This window comes from Salmo salar, chromosome ssa09, assembly GCF_905237065.1.
Source record: "Salmo salar chromosome ssa09, Ssal_v3.1, whole genome shotgun sequence".
Taxonomy (NCBI): domain Eukaryota; kingdom Metazoa; phylum Chordata; class Actinopteri; order Salmoniformes; family Salmonidae; genus Salmo; species Salmo salar.
Window position 1 is genome coordinate 157032871 of NC_059450.1, and position 20000 is coordinate 157052870.

Sequence of the window (20000 nt, forward strand, 5' to 3'; positions counted from 1 at the left end):
GGTAGCAACACAGCATGGTAGCAGAACAACATGGTAGAAACACAGCATGGTAGCAACACAGCATGGTAGCAACACAGCATGGTAGCAGAACAACATGGTAGCAGAACAACATGGTAGAAACACAGCATGGTAGCAACACAGCATGGTAGCAACACAGCATGGTAGCAGAACAACATGGTAGAAACACTACATGGTAGCAGCACAAAACACTGTACAAACATTATTGGGCATTGTAGAATAATAGTGAAGTGTTAAAAAAGTGTTAAACAAATCTAAATCTATTTTATATTTGAGATTATTGTGCAAAGCTGTCATCAAGGCAAAGGGTACTTCCTGTATATAGCCACGTTACTACCTGGTACTTCCTGTATATCGCCATATTATTACCTGGTACTTCCTGTATATAGCCATGTTATTACCTGGTACTCCCTCTATATAGCCATGTTATTACCTGGTACTTCCTGTATATAGCCATGTTATTACCTGGTACTTCCTGTATATAGCCATGTTATTACCTGGCACTTCAGGTATATAGCCAAGTTATTACCTGGTACTCCCTGTATGTAGCCATGTTATTACCTGGTACTTCCTGTATATGGCCAAGTTATTACCTGGTACTTCCTGTATATGGCCAAGTTATTACCTGGTACTTCCTGTATATGGCCAAGTTATTACCTGGTACTTCCTGTATATAGCCAAGTTATTACCTGGTACTTCCTGTATATGGCCAAGTTATTACCTGGTACTTCCTGTATATAGCCATGTTATTACCTGGTACTTCCTGTATATAACCACGTTATTACCATGTACTTCCTGTATATTGCCATGTTATTACCTGGTACTTCCTGTATATAACCATGTTATTACCTGGTACTCCCTGTATATAACCATGTTATTACCTGGTACTTCCTGTATATAACCATGTTATTACCTGGTACTTCCTGTATATGGCCAAGTTATTACCTGGTACTTCCTGTATATAGCCATGTTATTACCTGGTACTTCCTGTATATAACCATGTTATTACCTGGTACTCCCTGTATATAGCCATGTTATTACCTGGTACTCCCTGTATATAACCATGTTATTACATGGTACTCCCTGTATATAACCATGTTATTACCTGGTACTCCCTGTATATAGCCATGTTATTACCTTGTACTTCCTGTATATAGCCATGTTATTACCTGGTACTTCCTGTATATAACCATGTTATTGTTACTCATTATGGATTTGTTCCTTGTGTTATTTCTCTCTACATTGTTGGGAAGGGCCTGTAAGTTAACCCTCCACTGTTAGTCTACACCTGTAGTTTACCAAGCATGTGACAAATACAATTTCATGTGATTTAGAGGGAGGTGACATCTCAGCGTTGCTCCTGCCACACTTCCCTAAAAGGGAACCTGCCCGGGGTAAACATTGGGCTGCCCTAAACAGCACACTATTCCCTACATGGTGCACTTGCCCTGAGGGAGTGCAATACAAAGGGAATAGGGTGCCTTTTGGGACTCAGTCCCATTGTTCTCTGTCTGTCAGCCCGGCCTGGCTGTGAAACTCTGAGAGGCGTGTGTGTGTGTGTGTGTGTGTGTGTGTGTGTGTGTGTGTGTGTGTGTGTGTGTGTGTGTGTGTGTGTGTGTGTGTGTGTGTGTGTGTGTGTGTGTGAGCGACAGGCAAAGCGGCTGACTGTGTGTCCTGGCGTTGTGATGATGAGACAGCAGATTCCTGAGAGCCTTACACACACACACACACACACACACACACACACACACACACACACACACACACACACACACACACACACACACACACACACACACACACACACACACACACACACCTATTCTCCTAAACCATGTCACTAGGGCTCAGAGTTATTCCCCTAAACCATGTCACTAGGGCCCAGAGTTATTCCCCTAAACTATGTCACTAGGGCCCAGAGTTATTCCCCTAAACCACGTCACTAGGGCCCAGAGTTATTCCCCTAAACCATGTCACTAGGGCCCAGAGTTATTCCCCTAAACCCCCAGAGTTATTCCCCTAAACCATGTCAATAGGGCCCAGAGTTATTCTCCTAAACCCCCAGAGTTATTCCCCTAAACCATGGCACTAGGGCCCAGAGTTATTCTCCTAAACCATGTCACTAGGGCTCAGAGTTATTCCCCTCAACCATGTCACTAGGGCCCAGAGTTATTCACCTAAACCATGTCACTAGGGCCCAGAGTTATTCCCCTAAACCATGTCACTAAGGCCCAGAGTTATTCTCCTAAACCATATCACTAGGGCCCCGAGTTATTCCCCTAAACCATGTCACTAGGGCCCAGAGTTATTCCCCTAAACCATGTCACTAGGGCCTAGAGTTATTCCCCTAAACCATGTCACTAGGGCCTAGAGTTATTCCCCTAAACCATGTCACTAGGGCCCAGAGTTATTCCCCTAAACCATGTCACTAGGGCCTAGAGTTATTCCCCTAAACCATGTCACTAGGGCCTAGAGTTATTCCCCTAAACCATGTCACTAGGGCCTAGAGTTATTCCCCTAACTTAACGTGTGTCTGTGGAGTAATTCAGCAGTTTGAGATACTGAGCACTGTCTGGCCCTGTAGTTTGGGTCTGTCCTTCCTGGAGACCCCCTTTTTCTCCCCAATTGGTAGTTACAGTCTTGTCCCATCGCTGCAACTCCCCTACGGACTCGGGAGTGGCGAAGGTCGAGAGCCGTGCGTCCTCCGAAACACGACCCTGCCAAGCCTTATTGCTTCTTGACACACTGCACACCAATGTGTCGGTGGAAACACCGTCAAGCTGGCGACCAAAATCAACTTGTTGGCTCCAAAACGAGCTGTTAGAGTACGATGGTACAAGGAAATCGCTCCCAGCCAAACCCTCCTTTAACCCGGACGACCCTGGGCCAATTCTGCACCACTTCATGGGTCTCCCAGTCACGGCCGGCTCTGACACAGCCTGGGATCGAACCCAGGTCTGACGTGCCACCTCTAGCACTAGCAACACAGTGCCTCAGACCGCTGCGCCACTCAGGAGGCCCATTCTGCAGGATCCCTGAGGGCTATTTGGAGTGGCTCTTCGGTCCTGATTTTCCGGCGCATATCGCTGTCGATTACATTACTCACAGGCTGCTGTTGAAATAGAACGAGGCTACCTTTTCACTAACCTAACGTAGTTAGGGGTAAAAGAAACGCTTGAGAGGAGTCTCTACAATTTTTTCTTTTTCAGAGGAAATTGAAAATTAGGTTGAAAATACTGTATCCTTGTAGACCGTAAACATCTGGTCTTTAACACTGACAGCACCTGGCCACATAGCATCATGGCATCTCTCCGACTCACTCCCTTAAAAATTACACTGTGACACTGTTAGACATTAGGGTACGAGCCTGTTTGGCACCACCAAACCCATTCACAGAACACAGTGTGCTCTTAACACAAAGTGTTAGAAATTGAGGAGGCTAAAATTTTCTAAAATGTCTGACCTTGTTCTCTTTTTTTGGGGGGGGGGGCAGAGCTGCAGCTGCACCTCGTCGGCAGAGGACTATCGACTACCCCACCAAAACGACTGGCCGGCCGACCGACCGACCGAGCGATCAACTCCTTCCCTTTGGTTTTACTGAATGGGACCCTGGTCACCGAGGAGCAGCGACGTGGCAGACTGGAGAATTTAAAATACGTGTCCCCATCAGGAGTACTCCTGTTCCTACATGCGTAGCTGTGCCCGAGCTGCGAGCTACGAAACACACAGACAATAAATCAATAGCAGGGACTTCAGATTCCTACATTACCACCGTGGCTGGCCACGCTGCAACAACAGCAGAGATACAGACGGGAACTTGCTGACCAGGGTCTAACCACCACAGCCCAGGAGGACAGCCCTGGAGAACAGCCCAGGAGGACAGCCCTGGAGAACAGCCCTGGAGGACAGCCCTGGAGGACAGCCCAGGAGGACAGCCCTGGAGGACAGCCCTGGAGGACAGCCCAGGAGGACAGCCCAGGAGGACAGCCCTAGTTCTGGACCGTCTCAAACCGTCAACACAAGACAGTGGTGTCCCGAGGGCAGAGGACTGGTCGTGGTCCCTCTGGTCCCATTTGGAGCTACAATACACCGGAATGCAGCTAAAAACAAAAAAAAAGCCCACAATGACAGCTTGAAAATACTTATTTTATAATTATTTTCTCTCTCCGCTTCTTTCTAGACCTTCAAGTCCGTATCTTTTCATTCATCCAGGTTTTTACACAGGCAGAAAATAACATATGTATAAGCCTCCACAGCATTGTCCATGATGACGCTTTGTGAGGATTAAGTCTTGATGTTTGACAGTTATAGGGAAATGGAATTCAGGCTTTAAAACCCTGTCCCAATATTTCCCATGTCCTCTGTCGCTATATTAATCAAGGTAGTCCATGTTCAGAGTGTTATACGAGACAAAGCAACAATAGCATATTCATGACACACTCTATCAGAATAACACACTCTATCATGTGAGAGGAGAGACAGGGGCCCCAGCCGTAATCCACCGGCCCCTGGAACAAATCATATCTGACCTGTGAAGAGAAAAAGAGAAGAGAAGACCTTCAACACCACAGAACCCAACAGAACAGAACCCAACACAACAGAACCCAACAGAACAGAACCCAACACCACAGAACCCAACCCAACAGAACCCAACACCACAGAACCCAACCCAACAGAACCCAACACCACAGAACCCAACCCAACAGAACCCAACAGAACAGAACCCAACACAACAGAACCCAACACCACAGAACCCAACACAACAGAACCCAACACCACAGAACCCAACACAACAGAACACAACACAACAGAACACAACAGAACCCAACACAACAGAACCCAACAGAACAGAACCCAACAGAACAGAACCCAACACAACAGAACCCAACAGAACAGAACCCAACACAACAGAACCCAACACAGCAGAACCCAACACCACAGAACCCAACACAACAGAACCCAACACAACACAACACAACAGAACACAACAGAACCCAACAGAACCCAACAGAACAGAACCCAACAGAACAGAACCCAACACCACAGAACCCAACACAACAGAACCCAACACCACAGAACCCAACACAACAGAACCCAACACCACAGAACCCAACACCACAGAACCCAACACAACAGAACCCAACACCACAGAACCCAACACCACAGAACCCAACACAACAGAACCCAACACAACAGAACCCAACACAACAGAACCCAACAGAACAGAACACAACAACAGAACCCAACACAACAGAACCCAAGACAACAGAACCCAACACAACAGAACCCAACAGAACAGAACCCAACACAGAGAAGAGGTCTGGGGACTAAGGATGCCATCATGATTTGTGCTTCTCTCTATCGGTTTGAGAACAAGGTCTGTAATAAGAGAAGCGTTGAAACTAATCGGATTGAACATGGATTACCAGCGTGCTCCTAAAACCAGCGAGGCAGCGGCAGTTTTCTCTTAAATCCAAAAGAACACTTTTCAGGGACGCCTTCTCTGCAAGATCGATTTCCAGACCACTGATTGGTTGATGTGGTGGCTTCCCTCCAGGCCAGGCCATCGGCTGCGTTAGCTATCTACCGGAACAGATCAGAGAGAGAGAGAGAGAGAGAGAAAGAGGGATGGAGAGTCTGGATGAACTAGAGCACCCTCTCCTAGGAAGGGAAAGCCCCAAGGCAGATCCCCGAGGCCTGGGTACTACCTGCACAACTAACCTCCAGTTCAACGGTGTCCTGATGAGGTGTGAGGAAGATAAGACACTACCGCTGGGCTGGAGGGTTTATTGCGGAGGGGCAGGAGAACCAGGACCAGGGGAGATCGGGCACCAGCAGGTCCAACAGCAGCTGTTAGATCCTTGCTCTCTCCCCAGCACTCTGGAGACCCTGTACCCACCGGCACCTCTCTGGGGCCACCCTGATGCCGTGGCCCTGGGGAACAAGGACTATCTGGAGACCACGTTTGTGGACATCTACCCCGAGTCACCGCTGGAGAGGAAACTGTTTGCAGAGAGCCAACAGGACCTTCACTCCGTCTTCTACAGCCTAGAGGACGAAGACGAACTGCTGCCCAACTACGAGGTGAGAAAGGATCCCATTGTAGCACAGTCAGTAGGGCATGGTGCTTGCAATGCAAAGGGTTGTGGGTTCGATTCCTGCTGGGGCCCCTCCCATACATAAAATATGCATGAAAGTCCCTTTGGATAAAATATGTCTTCTAAATACTATATTACTCTACAAAAATATAAATCAATATGTTGGTTTCATGAGCAGAAATAAAAAATAGCTGAGATGTTACTTCTCCAAAATATTGTGAACAAATTTGTTTACATCACTGTTAGTGAGCATTTCTCCTTTACCAAGAGAACCCATCCACCTGATAAGTGTGGCATATCAAGAAGCTGATTAAACAACATGATCATTACACAGGTGCACCTTGTGCTGGGGGGGGACAGTAAAAGGCCACTCTAAAATGTGCAGTTTTATCACACAATACAATGCCACGGATTTGTTTACGTTTTGAGGGTGCATGCAATTGACATGCTGACTGCAGGAATGTCCACCAGGGCTGTTGCCAGATAATTGAATGTTAATTTCTCTACCATAAGCCACCTCCAACATCATTTTAGAGAATTTGACGGTAAATCCAACCAGCCTCACAACCGCAGACCACGTGTAACCACCCCATCCCAGGACCTCCACATCCGGCTTCTTCTGAGACCAGCCTCACGCACAACCGGGACAAACTGTCAGAAACAGTCTCAGGGAAGCTCATCTGTCAGCTCGTCGTCCTCACCAGAGTCTTGACCTGACTACAGATTGGCTTCGTAACTGATTTCTGGCACTCTGGAGAAGTGTGCTCTTCACGGATGAATCGCGGTTTCAACTGTACCGGGCAGATGGCAGAGAGAATAAAACAGAAAAAGACAGTACACGTCCTGGTAATCCGTCTGGCCCCGCGGCTTGTATGATGTTGTGTGGGCGAACGGTTTGCTGATGTCAAAATTGTGAAAAAATCAAATCAAATCAAAGTAGCTAGGCTATGTACAGTAGAGAGGCTATATACAGTAGAGAGGCTATATACAGTAGAGGCTATATACAGTAGAGAGGCTATATACAGTAGAGAGGCTATATACAGCAGAGAGGCTATATACAGTAGAGAGGCTATATACAGTAGAGAGGTTATATACAGTAGCGAGGCTATATACAGTAGAGTGGCTATATACAGTAGAGAGGCTACATACAGGCACCGGTTAGTCGGGCTGATTGAGGTAGTATGTACATGAATGTATAGTTAAAGTGACTATGCATATATGATATACAGAGAGTAGCAGCAGCGTAAAAGATGGGTTGGGGGGGCAATGCAAATAGTCTGGGTAGTCATTTAATGACCTGTTCTGGAGTCTTATGACTTGCTTGTAAAAGCTGTTGAGAAGCCTTTTGGACCTAGACTTGGCATACCGGTACCGCTTGCCATGCGGTAGTAGAGAGAACAGTCTATGACTGGGGTGGCTGGGATCTTTGACAATTTTTAGGGCCTTCCTCTGACACCGCCTGGTATAGAGGTCCTGGATGGCAGGAAGCTTGGCCCCGGTGATGTACTCGGCTGTTCGCACTACCCTCTGTAGTGCCTTGCGGTCGGAGACCGAGCAGTTGCCGTACCAGGCAGTGATGCAACCAGTCAGAATGCTCTCGATGTTGCAGCTGTAGAACCTTTTGAGGATCTGAGGACCCATGCCAAATCTTTTTAGTTTCCTGAGGGGGAATAGGCTTTGTCGTGCTTTCTTCACGACTGTCTTGGTGTGTTTGGACCGTTCTAGTTTGTTGTTGATATGGACACCAAGGAACTTGAAGCTCTCAACCTGCTCCACTACAGCCCCGTCGATGAGAATGGGGGCGTGCTCGGTCCTCCTTTTCCTGTAGTCCACAATCATCTCCTTTGTCTTGATCACGTTGAGGGAGAGGTTGTTATTCTGGCACCACACGGCCAGGTCTCTGACCTCCTCCCTATAGGCTGTCTCGATGTTGATCAGGCCTACCACTGTTGTGTCATCTGCAAACTTAATGATGGTGTTGGAGTCGTGCCTGGCCGTGCAGTCATGGGTGAACAGGGAGTACAGGAGGGGACTAAGCATGCACCCCTGAGGGGCTCCAGTGTTGAGGATCAGCGTGGCAGATGTGTTGCTACCTACCCTCACCACCTGGGGGCGGCCCGTCAGGAAGTCCAGGATCCAGTTGCAGAGGGAGGTGTTTAGTCCCAGGGTCCTTAGCTTAGTGTTGAGCTTTGAGGGCACTATGGTGTTGAACGCTGAGCTGTAGTCAATGAATAGCATTCTCACACAGGTGTTCCTTTTGTCCAGGTGGGAAAGGGCAGTGTGGAGTGCAATAGAGACTGCATCATCTGTGGATCTGTTTGGGCGGTATGCAAATTGGAGTGGGTCTAGGGTTCCTGGGATAATGGTGTTCATGTGAGACATTACCAGCCTTTCGAAGCACTTCATGGCTACGGACATGAGTGCTACGGGTCTGTAGTCATTTAGGCAGGTTGCCTTCTTGTTCTTGGGCACAGAGACTATGGTGGTCTGCTTGAAACATGTTGGTGTTACAGACTCATTCAGGGACATGTTGAAAATGTCAGTGAAGACACCTGCCAGTTGGTCAGCACATGCTCGCAGTACACGTCCTGGTAATCCGTCTGGCCCCGCGGCCTTGTGAAAGTTGACCTGTTTAAAGGTCTAACTCATGTCGGCTACGGAGAGCGTGATCACACAGTCGTCTGGAACAGCTGATACTCTCATGCATGCCTCAGTGTTATTTGCCTCGAAGCGAGCATAGAAGTGGGTTAGCTCGTCTGGTAGGCTCGTGTCACTGGGCAGCTTGCGACTGTGCTTCCCTTTGTAGTCTGTAATAGTTTGCAAGCCCTGCCACATAAGACGAGCGTCGGAGCCGGTGTAGTATGATTCAATCTTAGCCCTGTATTGGCGCTTTGCCTGTTTGATGGTTCGTCGGAGGGCATAGCAGGATTTCTTATAAGCTTCCGGGTTAGAGTCCCACACCTTGAAAGCGGCAGCTCTACCCTTTAGCTCAGTGCGAATGTTGCCTGTAATCCGTTGCTTCTGGTTAGGGTATGTACGTACAGTCACTGTGGGGACGACGTCCTCAATGCACTTATTGATAAAGCCAGTGACTGATGTGATGTACTCCTCAATGCCATCGGAAGAATCCCGGAACATGTTCCAGTCTGTAGCAAAACAGTCCTGTAGTTTAGCATCTGATTCATCTGACCACTTTTTTATAGACCGAGTCACTGGTAGTTCCTGCTTTAATTTTAGCTTGTAAGCAGGAATCAGGAGGATAGAATTGTGGTCAGATTTACCAAATGGAGGGCGAGGGAGAGCTTTGTACGCGTCTCTGTGTGTGGAGTACAGGTGATCTAGAATTTTTTGCCCTCTGGTTGCACATTTAACATGTTGATATAAATTAGGTAAGACTGATTTAAGTTTCCCTGCATTAAAGTCTCCGGCCACTAGGAGCGCCGCCTCTGGGTGAGCGGTTTCCTGTTTGCTTATTTCCTTATACAGCTGACTGAGTGCGGTCTTAGTGCCAGCATCCGTCTGTGGTGGTAAATAAACAGACACGAAAAGTATGGATGAAAACTCTCTTGGTAAATAGTGTGATCTGCAGCTTATCATAAGATACTACTTAAGGCGAGCAAATTCTAGAGACTTCCTTAGATTTCGTGCACCAGCTGTTGTTTACAAATATGCACAGACCGCCCCCCCTCGTCTTACCAGAGTGTGCTGTTCTATCTAGCAGGTCCCGCCATATCATCATTCAGCCACGATTCCGTGAAACATAAGATCTTACAGTTTTTGATGTCCCGTTGGGAGGATATACCTCGTCTAGTTTATTGATTGCACGTTGGCGAGTAATATTGACGGTAACGGCACTCGCCGTCGGCGGATCCTTACGAGGCACCCTTCTCTGTGTCCTCTATACCTGCGTCTCTTTCTCCTGCCAATGACGGGGATGTTGGCCTTGTCGGGTGTTCGAAGTACATCCTGTGCGTCCTGCTTGTTGAAGAAAACATCTTTGTCTAATCCGAGGTGAGTGATCGCTGTCCTGATATCCAGAAGCTGTTTTTTTGCCGTAATATACGGTGGCAGAAACATTATGTACAAAATAAGTTACAAATAACGCGGGGGAAAAAACACATAATAGCATAATTGAGAACAGAGTGCACCATGCTGGCGGTGGGGTTATGGTATAGGCAGGAATAAGCTACGGACAACGAACACAATTGTATTCTATCGATGGCAGTTTGAACGCACAGAGATACTGTGATCAGATCCTGAGGCCCGTTGTCGTGCCATTCATCTGCCGCCATCACCTCATGTTTCAGCATGATAATGCACAGCCCCATGTCACAAGGATCTGTACATAATTCCTGGAAGCTGAAAATGTCCCAGATCTTCCATGGCCTGCTTACTCCCCAGACATGTCACCCATTGAGCATGTTTGGGATGCTCTGGATCGACGTGTAGGACAGCGTGTTCCAGTTCCTGACAATAAACCAGCAACTTTGCACAGCCATTGAAGAGGAGTGGGACAACAATCCACAGGTCATAATCAACAGCCTGATCAACTCTATGTGAAGGAGATGTGTCATGAGGCAAATGGTGGTCACACCAGATACTGACTGGCTTTCTGATCGACGCCCCTACCTTTTTATTAAGGTATCTGTGATCAACAGATGCATATTTGTATTCCCAGTCATATGAAATCCATAGATTAGGCCATAATTTATATTTATTTCAATTGAAACTGTAACTCAGTTAAAATCTTTGAAATTGTTGCATGTTGCGTTTATATTTTTTTTTTTTTGGGGGGGGGGGGTTCAGTGTATATTAGAAGTACAGTCTCTCATTGCTGGGACATCCAGTTTGGATCGGTATATGTTGCAAGGCATTGGCGTGTTGTCTAGACAGTACAGTAGACAGTACTGTCATATTCGTCGTATGTGAATGCTCATCTTCTTATTTATTAAACAAAAAAACAAAAAACAAAACACTTATTCAAAACAAACGACGAAAACAGTCCCGTGCACAGACTATACTAAGGAAACACTACCCACCAAACACCAACACAAAAACACCCCTACTAAATAGGACCTTCAATTAGAGTCAACGATGGAACAGCTGCCTCCAATTGAAGGTCAAGCCAAGAAACTAAACATAGAAATAGAAGAACTAGAAAGAACATAGAAATATACTAACATAGAACATTAACCAAAAAAAATAAAATAAACGAAACACATAAAACAAACACACCCTCTGCCACGCCCTGACCAAACTACAATAACAAATAACCCCTTTTACTGGTCAGGACGTGACAGGGGGTGTTTGTTTTATGTGTCGGTACACACAGAGTGCTGACAATAGATCCAGGAGACAGAACAGCGCAAAACACTTTATTTAAACCAATGATTTATGTTTACGTTAGATGACTGACAGGGAGGCTCTTTTATAGCTTCCAAAATATATATATATTTTTTTTTACAAAGGTGTGGGAGTGTCAAGATGTAGGCGCGGTGGCTTCAGAACAATGTATCTCTCATTTTACATTTACATTTACGTCATTTAGCAGACGCTCTTATCCGGAGCGACTTACAAGTTGGTGCATTCACCTTATGATATCCAGTGGAACAACCACTTTACAATAGTACATCTATATCTTTTAGGGGGGGGGGTTAGAAGGATTACTTTATCCTATCCTAGGTATTCCTTAAAGAGGTGGGGTTTCAGGTGTCTCCGGAAGGTGGTGATTGACTCCGCTGTCCTGGCGTCGTGAGGGAGCTTGTTCCACCATAGGGGTGCCAGAGCAGCGAACAGTTTTGACTGGGCTCCTGATGATGTAGTCCACTGTAATTGATGCATAACTAACTACATAGTTATAGCGCTTTAATATAGCTGATGAGGGACACAGAGGTGAACCATGTCAGGTCATACCATCTCTTGATTTCCCTGACATCTCTAACTGAATTCTTCCACTACTTTATATTCGCTACATTCTTCAGTTTAAGACTGCCATCGTTGAAGTCGTTTGTGGTGACGTCAAAATGAGGGTTGTTGTACAAAACAAAAGTATTCAACAATTGGATAATTTCTAACAAATCAGAGTATCAATGTAAGCACATCAATGGGTTGCTCCTGTCAGTTTGGATTACCTATACATCGGAAGGATTTTTCATAAAGTATTTAAGTGTAAAAATCACTCCAAAGGAAATGTTTCCAAACACACTGTGAAGGAAGGAAGGAAGGAAGGAAGGAAGGAAGGAAGGAAGGAAGGCAGGCAGGCAGGCAGGCAGGCAGGCAGGCAGGCAGGCAGGCAGGCAGGCAGGCAGGCAGGCAGGCAGGCAGGCAGGCAGGCAGACAGACAGACAGGGGAAGAGGGCAGAACAGAACAGAAGGGTTGTGAGAATGTTGTAGCCTGGCCTGGCGATGACTTCAACAGTACAGTAGAGAGAGAGAGTCAGAAACACAGCAGTACTGTAGAGAGGTAGATACAGAGCAGTACTGTAGAGAGGTAGATACAGAGCAGTACTGTAGAGAGGTAGATACAGAGCAGTACTGTAGAGGTAGATACAGAGCAGTACTGTAGAGAGGTAGATACAGAGGAGTACTGTAGAGGTAGATACAGAGCAGTACTGTAGAGAGGTAGATATAGAGCAGTACTGTAGAGAGGTAGATACAGAGCAGTACTGTAGAGAGGTAGATACAGAGCAGTACTGTAGAGAGGTAGATACAGAGCAGTACTGTAGAGGTAGATACAGAGCAGTACTGTAGAGAGGTAGATACAGAGGAGTACTGTAGAGAGGTAGATACAGAGCAGTACTGTAGAGGTAGATACAGAGCAGTACTGTAGAGGTAGATATAGAGCAGTACTGTAGAGAGGTAGATACAGAGCAGTACTGTAGAGAGGTAGATACAGAGCAGTACTGTAGAGGTAGATACAGAGCAGTACTGTAGAGAGACAGATACAGAGCAGTACTGTAGAGAGGTAGATACAGAGCAGTACTGTAGAGGTAGATACAGAGAAGTACTGTAGAGGTAGATACAGAGCAGTACTGTAGAGAGGAAGATACAGAGCAGTACTGTAGAGAGGTAGATATATTCTCGCTTTGACTAATCCTTTATAAACACATCTTACATCCTGTCCATAACCCTCTGTATATTTTATGTTTCCTACTCAGAAAAATTGACGTCTTAGCTTGTCCCAAAATAACATTTCACATTTGACATTTTGCTTTTCTGTTGCTTACTATATTGAAACGGCAAAATAAAAACAGTGTTATTGAAAATCTCCCCTTAAGCTGTAAACAAAGGCTCCAGTATTTCGAAAAGAGGCTTTATCCTGTCACACTCCATAAAACAGTGAAAATGTTTCATTTTATATTACTAAAAAGGACATCCATCTCCAACATCTAAGATACAAAAGTAATTACTTTAATGATGCCATGCAAAACCCTCCATTGCATATCACCAGTGCCCTTTACTACCGGTGGCTTGTACAGTGCTCTCCATGCTGGCTTTACCTTGTCATCAAGGCCCGGTTTTACCCTCCAAGGAGTGTCTTTTCTATTTTTCAAAACCCTGATACACCCCCTATATAAGTCTTTCCCATTCACCTCATACAAACCCACCTCGTCCAAACCCATCTCTTCCAAACCCATCTCTTCCAAACCCATCTCTTCCAAACCCACCTCGTCCAAACCCACCTCGTCCAAACCCACCTCGTCCAAACCCACCTCTTCCAAACCCATCTCATCCAAACCCATCTCTTCCAAACCCATCTCTTCCAAACCCACCTCGTCCAAACCCACCTCGTCCAAACCCACCTCGTCCAAACCCACCTCTTCCAAACCCATCTCATCCAAACCCATCTCTTCCAAACCCATCTCATCCAAACCCATCTCTTCCAAACCCACCTCGTCCAAACCCACCTCGTCCAAACCCACCTCTTCCAAACCCATCTCATCCAAACCCATCTCTTCCAAACCCACCTCGTCCAAACCCATCTCTTCCAAACCCACCTCGTCCAAACCCACCTCTTCCAAACCCATCTCTTCCAAACCCACCTCGTCCAAACCCACCTCATCCAAACCCACCTCTTCCAAACCCATCTCTTCCAAACCCACCTCATCCAAACCCATCTCTTCCAAACCCACCTCGTCCAAACCCACCTCTTCCAAACCCATCTCTTCCAAACCCACCTCGTCCAAACCCACCTCATCCAAACCCACCTCGTCCAAACCCACCTCTTCCAACCCTCTCAAATCCAGTAATAACGCCTTTCTTTCTGACTCTGGGATATTGGGTTTAATCCCTAGTGTTGGAAATGGGACATTTTCATCTTGTACCTTCTCCTTGTGATTTTTAAGCATACCCCACTCTTCTACTGACAGATCCTTCCTGCAGCTTCCCAGCAGTTGTCCAACCAATCGTTTCCGACCTCAACCCCAAATGTTCAGCCACCCATCCTCCATCCATTAAGGTGGGCCCAGTCATGTCCATTAACTGTATTAGAGCGATGATTTCGCCCTTCAGCAGAATCTTGGAGAAGTGTGGAACAGCTTCAGTTGTACAATCCAGTCTTGCCCCATAATACACCAGAGGTTCCTCCAGCAGCCAATGCACTGGCTCAGCCTTAGTTCGTCTGGACACCTTCATTATGCGCCAAACCCTAAGAAGGCCTCTGTAAAACGGAGGTATTCCATCCCTAGAGATCTGGCTACTATCAACCAAAAATAAAGTCGTCTTTTATCCTAATCCCCCAACCTTCTGTAATATAAGACCTGCCACCCCTCTCCAAACCACATTTTTCGGTCCGTAAAGCAACCTTTGAATAAACTGGAACCAGAAAGCAGTAAGATGTACAAGACCTTGTCCCCACTCCTCTTTTGACAAATACAAAACACCCTGATGTGTTTCACCTGTCTTTGTGATTGTCCCCCCCCAACCCCCCCCCCCAATCAGGTGTCACCCATCTTCCCCATTATCCCCTGTGTATTTATACCCGTGTTCTCTGTTTGTCTGTTGCCAGTTCGTCTTGTTTGTTTGAGTCAACCAGCGTTTTGTGTCTCAGCTCCTGCTGGTTTTGACCGTTGCATGTCCTGACTCCGAGCCCGCCTGCCTGACCACTCTGCCTGCCCCTTGACCCTGAGCCTGCCTGCCGTCCGGTACCGTTGCCCCACCTCTGGTTTACTGACCCCTGCCTGCCTTGATCTGTCTATTACCTGCCCCTGTTGGAACATTAAACTATTGTTTATTTTACATGGTCTGTGTCTGGGTCTTACCTTACCTTTGTGGAACCCGATTATATTTATCCCCAAAAGAAATCTACAATAATTACATTTTTAGTCATTTAGCAGACGCTCTTATCCAGAGCGACTTACAGTAGTGAATGCATACATTTTTTTCGTACTGGCCCCCCGTGGGAATCGAACCCACAACCCTGGCGCTGCACACACCATGCTGGCGTTGCAAACACCATGCTCTACCAACTGAGCCACAGGGAAGGCAATCACCTGTATCTTAGCTAGAAGGCCGGATGGTGTCTCTAATCATGACAACCAATGCCACAGTGCAGAGGTACTATTAACAATAACGGTGCGCCCCCTATATGACATACGAAGACCAACGCCATCTCCTCATCCTCCCTTCCACCATTTCAAGAACCACATTAAAAAAAAAAATTCTCCCATTGTACCCTCATCCCCGAGGTACACTCCAATATACTTAAAACCTCCCTTTCACCATTCCAGCCTCTTGGAAAAGCCATGATCTCTCCAGACCATTCCCCCATAAACCGATCAACCATGAGACTCAAACTATCCACCTCTGCTTGATTTTTCACTAAAAATAACTACATCATCAGCAATAGGCTGAGAGAGGAACAGGAGGAATATCCCCTGAAAGGTATTTAGTAGCGGCTCTATAGCGATGGCATAAAACATTCCTGACAACGAACACCCCTGCCTAATACCTCTACACGCTTTTAAAAAGGTGCACTCAAGCCACCGTTAACTTTCAGTACACTTTCAATGTCACCATATATCACCCAGATCATGGCAATATAAAACCAGAGCTGAACCCAAACGCCTCAAAAGTGCATCGTAGGTATTGATGTTCAACTCTGTCAAATGCCTTTTCCTGATCAATTGAAATGAGACCAGCATCCAAACCCAACAGCCACGTCCAAAACATCCAGAATCAGGGAAATGTTATCCGCCTATCTGCCTGTTATCCGCCTATCTGCCTGTTATCCGCCTATCTGCCTGTTATCCGCCTATCTACCTGTTATCCGCCTATCTGCCTGTTATCCGCCTATCTGCCTGTTATCCGCCTATCTGCCTGTTATCCGCCTATCTGCCTGTTATCCCCTATCTGCCTGTTATCCCCTATCTGCCTGTTATCCCCTATCTGCCTGTTATCCGCCTATCTGCCTGTTATCCCCTATCTGCCTATTATCCGCCTATCTGCCTGTTATCCGCCTATCTGCCTGTTATCCGCCTATCTGCCTGTTATCCGCCTATCTGCCTGTTATCCCCTATCTGCCTGTTATCCGCCTATCTGCCTGTTATCCCCTATCTGCCTGTTATCCCCTATCTGCCTGTTATCCCCTATCTGCCTGTTATCCCCTTATCTGCCTGTTATCCGCCTATCTGCCTGTTATCCGCCTATCTGCCTGTTATCCGCCTATCTGCCTGTTATCCGCCTATCTGCCTGTTATCCCCTATCTGCCTGTTATCCCCTTATCTGCCTGTTATCCGCCTATCTGCCTGTTATCCGCCTATCTGCCTGTTATCCGCCTATCTGCCTGTTATCCGCCTATCTGCCTGTTATCCCCTTATCTGCCTGTTATCCGCCTATCTGCCTGTTATCCGCCTATCTGCCTGTTATCCCCTATCTGCCTGTTATCCGCCTATCTGCCTGTTATCCCCTATCTGCCTGTTATCCCCTATCTGCCTGTTATCCCCTATCTGCCTGTTATCCCCTTATCTGCCTGTTATCCGCCTATCTGCCTGTTATCCGCCTATCTGCCTGTTATCCGCCTATCTGCCTGTTATCCGCCTATCTGCCTGTTATCCCCTATCTGCCTGTTATCCCCTTATCTGCCTGTTATCCGCCTATCTGCCTGTTATCCGCCTATCTGCCTGTTATCCGCCTATCTGCCTGTTATCCGCCTATCTGCCTGTTATCCCCTTATCTGCCTGTTATCCGCCTATCTGCCTGTTATCCGCCTATCTGCCTGTTATCCCCTATCTGCCTGTTATCCGCCTATCTGCCTGTTATCCCCTATCTGCCTGTTATCCCCTATCTGCCTGTTATCCCCTATCTGCCTGTTATCCCCTATCTGCCTGTTATCCCCTTATCTGCCTGTTATCCGCCTATCTGCCTGTTATCCGCCTATCTGCCTGTTATCCCCTATCTGCCTGTTATCCGCCTATCTGCCTGTTATCCCCTATCTGCCTGTTATTCCCTATCTGCCTGTTATCCGCCTATCTGCCTGTTATCCCCTATCTGCCTGTTATCCCCTTATCTGCCTGTTATCTGCCTATCTGCCTGTTATCCGCCTATCTGCCTGTTATCCCCTATCTGCCTGTTATCCGCCTATCTGCCTGTTATCCCCTATCTGCCTGTTATCTCCTATCTGCCTGTTATCGCCTATCTGCCTGTTATCCCCTATCTGCCTGTTATCCGCCTATCTGCCTGTTATCCGCCTATCTGCCTGTTATCTCCTATCTGCCTGTTATCCCCTATCTGCCTGTTATCCGCCTATCTGCCTGTTATCCGCCTATCTGCCTGTTATCCGCCTATCTGCCTGTTATCCCCTATCTGCCTGTTATCCGCCTATCTGCCTGTTATCCCCTATCTGCCTGTTATCCCCTATCTGCCTGTTATCCCCTATCTGCCTGTTATCCCCTATCTGCCTGTTATCCCCTTATCTGCCTGTTATCCGCCTATCTGCCTGTTATCCGCCTATCTGCCTGTTATCCCCTATCTGCCTGTTATCCGCCTATCTGCCTGTTATCCCCTATCTGCCTGTTATCCCCTATCTGCCTGTTATCCCCTATCTGCCTGTTATCCCCTATCTGCCTGTTATCCCCTTATCTGCCTGTTATCCGCCTATCTGCCTGTTATCCGCCTATCTGCCTGTATGATTTGCCCCATCACTTCCCTCAGCCTGGTGGACAAAGCCTTTGACAGGATCTTATAATCAGTGCACAATAAGGCCACCAGCCTCCAGTTCTTCACCTCCCTAGAGTCACCCTTTTTTTGGCAGAAGGGTGAGGACAGCTTATCGCTAGTAACCCTCCGGTCAAACTCTTGTTAACTACTGCTAGCCAATCCTCTTCCGACATGGCCCGAAGAAAAACCGAAGGAAAATGTAGACGAGGCCATCCATTTCAGAGATTCCCTGAAACGTACTTCTTACCAATGCCCCATGACCTCTATCCTGTGGTCTCAACCAATGTCAGGAGTTCCTCTATCTCAGGCTTTAGGGCGGTCATTGATCTGGTGATATCTCTGGTGACATTCATTGTGTATTGATTACAGAATTGTTGAATCTGGATTTCCCCTATATCCCACCACTGTTGAAGGTGATGCAAAAATGTCTTCTTCAGACCTCCACCTCTCCCAGAGAAAACTAAAACATTTCCTGAAGTGAGCATCATTCAATAAAGTCATATTGAAATGCCAGTATGCACTTGTGAGTTTTACAGCGTTAATGTACACCACCTCTGTTTTTATTCATTTCACCTTTATTTAACCAGGTAACCTGGCCAAGATAAAGCAAAGCAGTGCGACAGAAACAGCACAGAGTTACACATGGAATAAACAAGCCTACAGTTAATAACACAATAGAGAAAAAAGAAAGTCTATATACAGTGTGTGCAAATGGCGTGAGGAGGTAAGGCAATAAATAGGCCATAGTAGCGAAGTAATTACAATTTAGCAGATTAACACCGGAGTGATAAATGAGCAGATGATGATGAGCAGATGATGATGTGCAAGTAGAAATACTGGTGTGCAAAAGAGCAGTAAAGTAAATAAAAACAATATGGGAATGAGGTAGGTAGTTGGATGGGCTATTTACAGATGGACTGTGTACAGCTGCAGCGATCGGTTAGCTGCTCAGATAGCTGATGCTTAAAGTTAGTGAGGGAAATATAAGTCTCCAGCTTCAGTGATTTTTGCAATTCGTTCCAGTCATTGGCAGCAGAGAACTGGAAGGAAAGGCGGCCAATGGAAGAATTGGCTTTGGGGATGACCAGTGAGATATACCTGCTGGAGCGCGTGCTACGGGTGGGTGTTGTTATCGTGACCAGTGAGCTGAGATAAGGCAGAGCTTTACCTAGCAGAGACTTATAGATGTCACATCCTGACCATGGTAAGCTGTTATTTTCTATGGTAGAGTAGGTCAGGGCATGACAGGGGGGTTTATTCTATGTTTTCTATGTCTATGTTGTTAGGTTCTAGTTTGGCTATTTCTATGTTGGTTTGTTTGGGATGATCTCCAATTAGAGGCAGCTGGTCCTCGTTGTCTCTAATTGGAGATCATACTTAAGTAGGTTTTTTTTTTTTTTTCACCTGGGTTTGTGTGGATCTTGTTTTTGCACAGCTCTGTAAAGCCTGCAGAACGTGACGTTCGGGTTTCTTTGTTTATTGTTTTTTGTATAGTGTTCTGAGTATAATAATAAATATTTATCATGAGCACTCAACACCTTGGTCTACTCCTTACGACGATCGTTACAACCTGGAGCCAGTGGATCTGGATACGAATAGGTCGCAGTGTTACTAAACAATGATCAGAAAAAATCCCACTTGATTTATATACCTGATGCTCAAAACAATCAAACCTAATGACCTCTAGATGGGTCCATGTGTACTGTCTCGTGGCTCCATGTTGGCCCT

General features: G+C 46.5%; 1 protein-coding gene across 1 annotated transcript in view; it reads left to right on the top strand.

Annotated features, from left to right (window-relative positions):
• Window positions 1-5235: 5235 nt before the first annotated feature.
• The window catches only part of tmem91 (transmembrane protein 91), a 28798-nt gene continuing 14033 nt past the window's right edge, over window positions 5236-20000 (top strand). The window contains exon 1 of the mRNA XM_014215531.2: window positions 5236-6102. Within this exon, the coding sequence (XP_014071006.1) occupies window positions 5647-6102 (456 nt within the window). The 5' untranslated portion in view covers window positions 5236-5646. The remainder of the gene's footprint in view (window positions 6103-20000) is intronic.